General features: G+C 35.2%; 1 protein-coding gene across 1 annotated transcript; it reads right to left on the bottom strand.

The window, feature by feature from the left end:
- Positions 1–403: 403 nt before the first annotated feature.
- Positions 404–1,354, bottom strand: LOC107505603 (olfactory receptor 52D1-like). Its single transcript, XM_016135861.1, has one exon. It carries the CDS (start codon positions 1,352–1,354, stop codon positions 404–406), a length of 951 nt encoding a protein of 316 aa, XP_015991347.1.
- Between the last annotated feature and the right edge of the window lie 9,878 nt (positions 1,355–11,232).

The following is an 11,232-nucleotide window of genomic DNA, read 5'->3' as shown; positions in this document are numbered from 1 at the left end:
AACTAATAAATGTGTGTGTGTGTTCTCAATTTCTTGAAGCTATAAGTAAGTAGTTCTTTTATGACCACTTTTCTTCTACTTCTAGCACATGGGATCTCTGTACATTGAGAGAATAAATCTTCTTGGCTCTTATTTTCGAATGTGCTACATTGCCTCCCAACTGTTTCTTAGGAAGATTCAAGACCTACATGCCCATTAACAGGACATATAATATTATGGGGAAATAGTATTCTGTTGATTGAGAAGATATAGATAAGTTGTTCTAAATACTTCAAAAACTCTCAGATAACACATGATACTGGCAGAAGCAGCAACCTCTAGTCCAAAGAACAGAAGGGTTGGAGAAGGTGGGAGATTAATTATAACCTTTTGCCCTGGTCTTTGTGGTATGGAGAAAATATAGCTACCTCCTCTGCATAAAAAGGCTGAATATTCTCAGCCGGATCTGTTTGGTATTAATGCCATAGACCAGGGGATTGAGAACAGGGGGCACGAGGAGATAGAGATTTGCAAGTACAATGTGGACATGAGGAGGTACTTGGTGGCCAAAGCGGTGAGTGAAAAAGGAAAAAAAGGCAGGAATATAGAAGACAAGAATCACACAGATGTGGGCTCCACAAGTGCTAAATGCTCGGAATTGGGCATCCTTTGAGGGCAGACGCAGCACAGCCCGCAGGATCAAGGTGTACGAGGTGGCGATGAGGACCACGTCCATGCCAGTGACTGAAAGTGCCACAGTGAGACCATAAATGGTATTGGGCTTGATGCTGGCACAGGCCAGCTTGGCAATGCCCATGTGCTCACAGTACGTATGGGGAATGATATGATGTCCACAGAAGGGTAAGCGTTCGATGAGGATGACAAATGGGAAAACAAAGAGAAAGCCACGGACCACACATGCCAGACCTATCTTCCCAATCACTGCAGCATTAAGGATGGATGTATAATGAAGTGGACGGCAGATAGCCACATAGCGGTCAAAAGCCATGGCCAACAGAACAGCCGACTCTGTGGCAAAGACTGTGTGAACAAAAAACATCTGGGTGAGGCAACCATGGTAGGAAATTATGTGGGACCTAAACCAGAAGATTGTTAGCATCTTGGGCAATGTGGTTGAACAGAGTACCAGGTCAGTGATGGAAAGTAGACACAGGAAGAGATACATTGGCTCATGCAGAGATCTATCTGTCATGATGATGTAGAGGATGGTGCCATTGCCAACCAAAGCAAGGATATACATGGAGCAGAAAGGGATGGCAACCCAAATATGCTGGTCTTGCATCCCAGGGATTCCAAGTAGAGTAAATGTGGAAGGGTGGAAAGCAGTATCATTGGGAACAGATGAAGAGAGCATAATGATACAGAGTACAGAAGACTTTCTTTTCCTAAAAGTGTATAGAACACACCTGTCAGAATGACTATCAAAAAAAAGTGTATAGAAAATTAGAGAAGGTCATCCTTGGTGTCATTTATACTTCCTATGTACCCATTCAATTTCTTGCCTTTCATTCCCACCAATTCTATTATAATTATGCCTTCCTCATTTTTTGCCTAGGTTATTGAAATGGCTTTGTAACTAATATGTCCACTTCCAGGATTTCCACCTTCCAGTAAAGCCTCTATATCACTGCCTAAATATGCTAAAATGAATATAGTCAAGTAAAATATAAATATAACTTTTCTTATTGTATGCTATGCAGGATATCTTGCATTAACCTCATCTGGTCTACTCTCCACTACTTTCCATCATGTTTGTGCCCTAAAACACCGGACTACATCAACAGACTCCCCTACCCTTACTTCTGGTTGGATTTTTCAATAGGAAACACCAAAAGGAGATTGCAGAGTGGTAAGGGATTTATTATTTCATTTCCCTCTCAGCAGGATTACTACAAATGGCTGCATCTCTCTGTAAACAGCCTTCTCTGGCTCTGGTTTCCATTGGTAACCACATGCTTCTCATCTCCCTTCATTTTAAGTGTTCTAACAGTGTCTGCTGTCACTAACCCAGGGATTTCACAAGCAGTTGCGATTTCCCTACACTGACCCACACTTTGTATAAAGGTCTTTTTGTATTACCCTGTACTCAAATATACCTAATTTGAGTGTGCAATCTGTTTCTTGGTAGGGGCTTGGTACAATGGCTTGCAAAGTTCTTCTTGATCTTGTTCTTGATCTTGTCCACCTTTCTAACATGATTTACCACTACATTCCATCACATGCTTCATGTTCCAGCCATATCTAAGTATATCTAATTTTGGACATTTTGAAATATCCCAAAGCATGTTTTATCACACCTATATGCCCTTACATATGATGTTTTTAATGTACAGAATGGCTTCCCATTTGGTCACCTGCCAAGCTGAGTGCATTCTTCTCTATGAAGCCCTTGTATGATCCTCTCTGCTGTGAAGTGAAAGCTAAACATCTTTAACATGCTCCCCTTAGGAAATACAAACCTGTCTTATTATTATGTGTATTCTACTTGTCCATTCCACTATGAAATTTTTGTATCTCATTTTTTCCCTTTATATTCAGCATCAAAACCTTATATGCCTTAGAGCAATAAATAAACTTAACAAGTAAATGAATAAAGAACTGAATGCTGCAATTACATTTTTTTAAAACAGATTTGGGTACGTAGCCATGGTTGAAAACATTGTTTCTTCTTAGGAGCTTTCCTTATGGATCAGATAAGATCTTTTTCCCCTAGATCTACAATGCACATTATGTTCTTTTCACTCTATATACTCCAAGAGATGCAATTTATAAGCTCTATAATGCATTTCCTAACCTAATATAATCCAATCTAATCTGACTATATAACACATTTCTGTTTGCTTTTCTTGATTGGCCAGATGTATTAACTTGATTATATAACATATCTGCCTTAGTCTGTTTTGTCTACTTTAAGTATGAACCCTGATATGACAATTTAAGCCAGGAGCTACACAGGAAAACGTCAAAATGAAGCATGTCATAAGAAGAAAAGAAGAAAGGTAGAGACCAGGGGTTTAGTGATGAGTTTAATCAAGGTAGGTTGTCACTAGCCATGGATTTAAGATAATACCAATAGGAAAGGAGAAAAGAGAAAAAGAGCCATTTTTTCCTGGAGCCATATTACCTTGAGAGATTCCTGTAGGAGAAGTCAGAGTCATTATTCTTACCTTATTGAGGTTCGGTCATCAGGACTCAAACACCCTTATGTTTAGAAGGAACAGCAACATTCAATTCATTCAATGATTCTCACTTAAAACAAATTTTAGAATCAATGATAGGATCAAAAAAATTCTATAAGAATTTAAAAGACTATCCTTCCTTCAATCCCTTATTCATTTGCAACTGAATTATTAAAAATCAACTAATTTTCTTTGTTTTATTAATTGCAATACTGTATGTATTTCTTCTATATTACTGCAAGTTTGCTACTTTATGCTAACAGTTACTAAAGCTATAAATTACATAAGTCATAATGTTATTACAAGTTTTAATTACTAATGTAATTATTCCTTTGTCTGAATTTTAAAGTCAAACAAGAGAATCTACTGTAAATTCTACTGTAATTTTGTATATTTTTAAAAAGTCAAAAATCAAGTTAGAAGACAATTATTATAAACATATCAATGCCCATCTTGGAAAAGTGTAAATATTTTTTACTTCTATCCTGGGAAGACTAGAGATTTTAAAATAATAGATAAATCAGTGGAATATAATCTTTTTATCTAGTTGGAAAATAAATCACATAGTTCAATACTTATATAATGCTTGACTCCCAAGCATGATATCTTGAAAAGTTGAATGGCAGTTGCTTATACAATCTAGTGGTGGAGAATATATGCATTTTTGAGGCCCCCATTTTAAACATTAGACCCTCTGATTCTGAGAATGTTTTCTTTTCATTAAGTCAATTTCTGTCAACACCATCCACATAAAACAGGCATAATTTTTCTCAATGTGTTAAGCTTTTATTTTATGAACACTAATATCCCTTTAAGGTATTTTATTTACTTTGTCAAAATTTTTATCGAGAGTCTACTATGTACCAGGCATTCTTCTAGATATTTAATGTATACTAGAGAGTAAGAACATTCATGTTCCTTAATATATTAAACTTATCTAATGAGAAGACATTTAATCAAATAAAACTCAATATGTGTGTTAAAATGTTACACTGATATATGCTATGAAGAAAAGTTACATAAGACAATACCTACTCAGAGACAGATTGATTCCGTAAAAGAAGTCATAGGCATGAGTCTACAAGAGTTGAGTAGCTGTTGAGGATGGGACATTGCGAACATCACTTATTTATATGGTCACCAGGAGTCACAGTAGACTCAGCAGCACATTACATATACTCAGAGAAAGCCTCCCTGAGGAAATAAAATTTAGTCTCCAAATATGAGTCTTCCTCAAATGCCTCAAACATCTCTTGTGTAGCTCAACTCCAAGAATCATCACCCTCCTTATGTGGTCCAGTCTGGAAAATAAGAGATCAGAGAGAGCCTAGACTTAAGTGCCTGTGTTCAAAATCTAGCCTGACTGCTGTTACTTGCTAACTGTATTACCTTAAGCAATTATTTTATTCTCCCTCTGTCCTCAGTTTCCTAATGTAAAGTTGAGATAATAATACTTCATAAGGGTTTCAGAGATTGAAAAAAATCATGTAAAGTACATAATTCATTCTCTGTGAATTAATAGTAATTATGATACTGTTATTTTTCATGACTTTGAATATCTCCGAGTCCATTGGTCTTACTATATACTCTCTCACTATGTACCTCTGAAAAGAGGAAACTTCATTTAGTTCTTCAAGCTGAAAGTCATATTAGCCTTTCTTGAATCTGTAATCGCATGGTGAGAGCCCTGAGGGTTTTACCTTCATTTAAATAAAAAACTATCTTCAGAAATATTCAAGACTGGTCCTCAGTTAGCTGAGTTAGATAGACGCTTGCAAGATATGAGATGGACTGGCTTCTCAATAATCCCAATCCTATCAATATGCCAATGTCATTGAAGTCCCCTCATTAATCTTTTTTGGAAATAAAAGTTGTGATATTTGGGTCCTTCAGTACTAAGAGTGAGCACATTCTGTGCTGCCACTAAGTGATAAAAATAAAGTTATGCGTACCTTATTTCTGTTAAAAAAAAAAAAATTCCGTTAGGCCATTTGATTAGGCAATCACCTGATTTTGCCCTGGAAAAGATAGCAGGAACCTGGGGATGTTGAAGTATGGATTCCAAGGTTGAGGGGCTTCTAAGTTTTCTGCATATGAAATTATAGGAGGGAATTGGAAAATTAGAGTTAGAAGAAATCAGTTATACTCAGACGCAGGGGGAGCTGGAAATCAGATAAGTTTTCTGATCTTCCTACCTCTCTAAGGGCACTATGAAGGTCCCAGGTTCTCAAGAACAAGGTTACTCTCTTACAAATATATATAGCTTTACTCCTGTTTGTCTGGCCTCACCAATATAAGTGAGAGTAAGATACAGTTATAGTGAAGAAATTTGGACATCAGCAATACTTTAAGAAAGCTTCCTTCTAGAGATCTATCTGACTGGTTTGTCTTGAAACCATGAAGAAAATAGCAAGAAAATAAAATCTCTAACTGCAGCAGAAAAAAAAAATTGGTGCATGGAAAATAAGGATTTACTGAAGATAAATTTTTGTTATGCAATAAGGTTATCCAGATACCTGAGGGATTCAAGAAACTGTACATCTTATAATAGAATTCAGGAGGTATTTTGAGATGCCCTCCAGAGTAACCAAAGACATCAACATCTTATTTATTTTTTATTTTTTAAATTGTGTTTTCATTACAAGTATATTAATTTCAGGTATACAGCAGCCGTCAACATTTATGGCTATACCACCCTGAATGTACCTGATCTCAATATCTTTGTATGATTGTCATCTCTCTCTGTCTTCCCCTACCTCTGCAGAACTGTCCTTAATCATAATTTTTTGTTCATCTCATTTATCAAATACTCACCCCAGCCTCAGTGGTTAGCAGTACTAGGGAAAAAATTGATCCAGCACAAGTAGTATAGCTCCTAGATCTGAGATTTGGTACCATTTATCTCCATCCTCTGAAGGATTTTTGGTCCAGAGAGGCAGTGGTTGGCTCAGAGCACCAATGGTCTCAGTTGCTAAAACTGGAGACGAATTTGCAAATAAGATCTCTGGGGAGACACATCAGTCATGTAAGAGTTTTGTCTTAAAGGCCAGGCATTTTTTAAGGCAGGAGAAGGGGTCATGAGTGTGAATAGGACTTTAAAGCCGCAGTGAAAACCTGAGAGAAAATTCCACACAGGAAGTACGCATTCGTTAAGCAATCAGCACCATAATGACAGTATGTAAAGTTCTGAAGTTAAATGAGATTAAAATAAAATTTAAGTGAAATATATTTAAAGAGCACCAAAAACTTATCCCTAATAGAGATTACCTGATGAGGAAGAACTAATGAAAGAGATAAGTAAGCAGTAGATATGATGTAGGAGAAAAAACACTGAAGTTAAGTGAAGAAAGTCATTCAAAAAGAAGGAAACAATCAATTATATGAAGTACTGATGATTAGTCAAGGAGTAAAAGGACTGAAACAACTATTTTTAGCAACTGCAGACATTATTGACCTTGACAAGGATAGAATAGTACAGTAGTAATATGAAATTCGAAAAGAAATGAGTTAAAGACAAAATGGGAGACAAGAATTAGAACTAGTATATATAGACAACTTTTCAAGGAGTTGTGCTGCAAAGGGAAGTAGAGATTGGAATAGCTGGAAGGAAATTGTAGTCAAGAAAGAATTTTAAGGTTAGAGAAATGCTATCAAGTTTCTATATTGATGGATAAAGATCCAGTAGAGAATTGATCATTTAAAAACGGAGTTTTTAAAAATAAATTTATTTATTTAAATTAGTTTCAAGTATACAGTACATTAGTTAGACATCTATAATGTTCATAAAATGATCCCCCCAATTTCTCCCTCCCTCCCCTGGCCTTCTACTTAGCCATCACATTAATGCTAACTGCATTTCCTCTTCCATTCTCCCCTCGCCCAACTATCAACCACTAATTTTGTACTTTAATCCTTCACACCATTCTCTAAGCCTTCCAACCTCCTCCTTTCTGGCCATCACCAAATTGTCCACTATATTTGTGTCTGTTTTTGATAAGTTTGGGGGTTTTTTTTGGATTTAGATTCTGTATATAAGTGAAATCCTATGGTTTCTTTCTTTCTCTGTTTGACTTATTTCACTCAGCATTATAACCTCTAGGTCCATCTATGTCATTGCAAATGGTATGATTTCATTTTTTAATGGCTGAGTAATATTCCATTGTATATATGAACCATAATTTCTCTATCCAGTCAAATGTTGATGAACATTTAGGTTGCTTCCATATCTTGGCTATTGTAAATTGTGCTGCCATGAATATTGGAATGCATAGATCTTTATGAATTATTGTTTTGGTTTTCTTTGCATAACTACCCAGAAGTGCAATTGCTGGGTCAAAAGGTATATCTATTTTTAATTTTTTGAGGAACCTCCATACTGCTTTCCAGAGCGACTGTACCAATTTGCAATGTTATCAACAATGTATGAGGATTCCTTTTCTCCACATCCTCATCAACATTTGCTGTTTTTTGATTTATTGATGATAGCCATTCTGACAGGTGTGAGGTTATATCTCATTGTGGTTTTAATTTGCATTTCTCTGATGATTAGCGACCTTGAGCATCTTTTCATGTCTCTGTTAGCCATCTGTATTTCCCCTTTGGAAAAGTGTCTGTTTGGGTCTTCTGCCCATTTTTAAACTGGATTGTTTGTTTTTTGTCGTTGAGTTGTATGGGGTCTTTATAAATTTTGGTTATTAACCCCTTATCAGATGTATCATTAGTGAATATCTTCTCCCAAACGGTTGGTTATCTTTTTGTTTTGATTATGGTTTACTTTGCTGTAAAAAAAAATTTATTTTGATGTAATCCCATTTGTTTATTTTTTCTTTTGTTTCCCTTGCCCAAGGAGCTATATCTTAAAAGAAATTCCTGTTAGTAATATCAGAGAGTATACTGCCTATGTTTTCTTCTAAAAGTTTTATGGTTTAGGGTCTTACATTGAAATCTTTAATCCATTCTGAGTCTATTCTTGTATATGGTGTAAGCAGGTGGTCTAGTTTCTTATTTTTGCCTGTATCTGTCCAGTTTTCCCAGCACATCTTTACCACATTGTATATTCTTGCCTCCTTTATCATATATTAAGTGAGGGTATAGGCCCAGATTTATTTCTGCGCTCTCTATTCTGTTCCATTGATCAATGTAACTGTTTTTATGACAGTACCATGCTGTTTTGATTACTTTAGTCTTGTAGTATAGCTTGATATCAGGTAGTGTGATACCTCTAACTTTGTTCTTCTTTCTCATGATGGCTCTAGCTATTTAGGGCTTTTTGTCTCCATATAAATCTAGCTCTCTGAAAAATGCATTAAATTTATAGATTGCTTTGGGTAATATGGCCTTTTTAACAATGTTGATTCTTCTTACTCATGAACAGGATATATGCTTTCATTTTCTTGTATCTTCTTCAATTTCTATTTTCAATGACTTATAATTTCCTGAAAACAGGTCTTCTACCTTCTTGCTTAATTTGATCCCCAGATATCTTATAGTTGTTGACACAATTGTAAATGGGATTATTTTCTTAATTTCTCTTTCTGAAAGTTCATCTTTGGTGTATAAAAATGCCACTGACTTCTGAATATTTATTTTGTAACCTGCTACTTTACTGAATTCGTTGATCAATTCTAATGGATTTTTGGTGGAATCTTTAGGGTTCTCTATATATAGTATCATGTCATTGGCAAACAACAAGAGTTATACTCTTCCTTTACAATTTGGATGCCTTTTATTTCTTTTTCTTGTCTTATTGCTGTTGCTAAGACTTCCAATACAATGTTAAAGAGGAGTGGTGAAGGTGGGCATCCTTGTTTTGTTCCTGATCTTAAGGGAAATGCCTTTCCCCATTGAGTATGATGTTAGCTCTAGGTTTGTCATATATGGCCTTTATTATGTTGAGGTATGTTCCCTCTATTCTCACTTTGCTGAGAGTTTTTATTATAAATGGATGCTGGATTTTGTTGAATGCTTTTTCTGCATCTATTGATATGATCATATGGTTTTTATCTTTCAATTTGTTAATGTGGTGTATCACATTAATTGATTTGAGGCTACTGAACCAAACTTGCATCCCAAAAATAAATCCAACTCGATCATAGTGTACGATATTTTTAATGTATTTCTGAATTCAGTTTGCTAATATTTTGTTGAGAATTTTTGCATCCATGTTCATAAGAGATATCAGCCTCTAGTTTTCTCTTTTTGTAATGTCTTTGCCTGGTTTTGGAATCAAGGTAATGATGCCTCATAAAAAGAGTTAGAGAGCCTTCCTTCTTCTTGAATTTTTTGGAATAGTGTAAGAAGAATAAGTGATAATTAGAAGAGAGAATTTTTGAGATGATTGCTTTAGGTAGGCATTACATAATGGAGGTTAGTGTGCAAGTGGACAGTTTGATCTTGGCATCCAGGAAAAATAGAAATAAAAATTAAGATGTAGGTACGTGAGTAGGTGTATTTGTGGATGTGTATGGAAGTTTTTTCCTTTTTGCCTCTATGATTCCAGGCAAGTAAAAGCAATGTACTCTATGACTGACAATAATGGCAGGAAAGAAAGATTCGAGAAAAGAAAAATGGTATAAGGTAATCATTAAAAGAGTGTGAGAGAAAAAGAAAAGAGAAATGTAATTGCTGTGAAACCCAAAAATTAGGTAGCTAAATATCTCAATTTGCTCAGGAAAGTCACAATTTATATTTGTTGTCTAAATGACATTACCAGTAGTAATGTTACTTTTATTCTCAAATTATGTGTTTTCTAACTAAAAATGTTCTTGAGTTTAGTAATTCTAAATTTAAAATAAGGTATCAGCACATTTATAACTTTTATCTCATGGTTGCAGGCAAAAAGTGAGTGCAGAGTGGATTTGGAGAGAGTTGCTAAAAAAGCACAATAAAGCGTGTATGTATGTTTAGTGTATGTATGTTTATGTTAGAGAGGGAGGGAAGAAGAAAAGCAGAGAAAGAGAATTTATATTAAACAATAACTCTAAGAATAAACCATAAAATGGATATTAATAAGGAGAAATAAGAAATGAGGAAAATGAAGAAATGTGAAAAGGTAATAAGGTAATAGGATCAATTTATTATCAATACAAATTCTAAGTTATCCCCAAGGACTTAAGAAGATTAGGCAGGATGATCAAGATCCTTGGAGAAAAAAGGGTACAGAGAATTAAATTGTTCTAGTTGACTATTGAGTAACAAAACTACCCCAAAATGTAGTGTTTTAAAACAATTTATTATTATATCGTGATTTTGTAGAGTTACTGGGATCAGATGAGCAATTGTCATTTGAGATCCTTCTGTCTCATGTGGCAGCAATCAGATTTTGTATAGAGCTGTAGTCATCTTTAAGCTTGCCTAAAATTGATTCTGGCTATTAACTGAGAGCTCAGCCAGGCTGTCAACCATGTGCATTCCCGTGTGGCCTGGGAATATCACAGTATGATGGCTGTGTTCCAGAGAGAGTGTTCAAAAAAAAAAAAAACAAATGTCGAAAGACACAAATTAGGAAGATGTAAGCTTCTTATAATCAAGCCTTGAATATCTTGAAATGGCACATCTATTGTATTCTTTTCTCAAAAAATCTCTAAGATTAACCCAGATGAAAGGGGAGTGGAATTAAACTGCACCTCCTGTGGGAGTGGCAAGATGATACTGTAGAAAATATATGGGATATTATTCTGGCCATCTTTGGGAAATAAAATCTGCAACAGCCCACTCCCTAACCAGGAAAAAAGTTAATATTCTCCTACATGAAAAATAAATTAATCTCTTTCCTAAAATTCCAAAGACTCATTTCCATCATTGGGATTAGATCAAAGTCCAGGATCTTAGCCTCTAAACCAAGACAAAGTTTCAATAGGCTCTTTGGGCTCAATTCCTTGAATAGAGCTCCTTGAATGTGGTTCCTTTCAGTCTGAAGACCTGTGCAGTAAAAAAAAAAAAAAAAAAAAAAAAAGAGAGAGAGAGAGAGAGAGAGAGAAAAGAAAATTCTCTGCCTATATAGTTAATATACAATGTGACAGAGAGATAGAATAACTGCAATAGATGCTCAGAT

Source organism: Rousettus aegyptiacus, unplaced genomic scaffold (assembly GCF_014176215.1).
Source record: "Rousettus aegyptiacus isolate mRouAeg1 unplaced genomic scaffold, mRouAeg1.p scaffold_m13_p_5, whole genome shotgun sequence".
Lineage (NCBI taxonomy): Eukaryota > Metazoa > Chordata > Mammalia > Chiroptera > Pteropodidae > Rousettus > Rousettus aegyptiacus.
The sequence above is the reverse complement of the archived record's forward strand: the minus strand, read 5'-3'. Positions and strand labels throughout refer to the sequence as shown.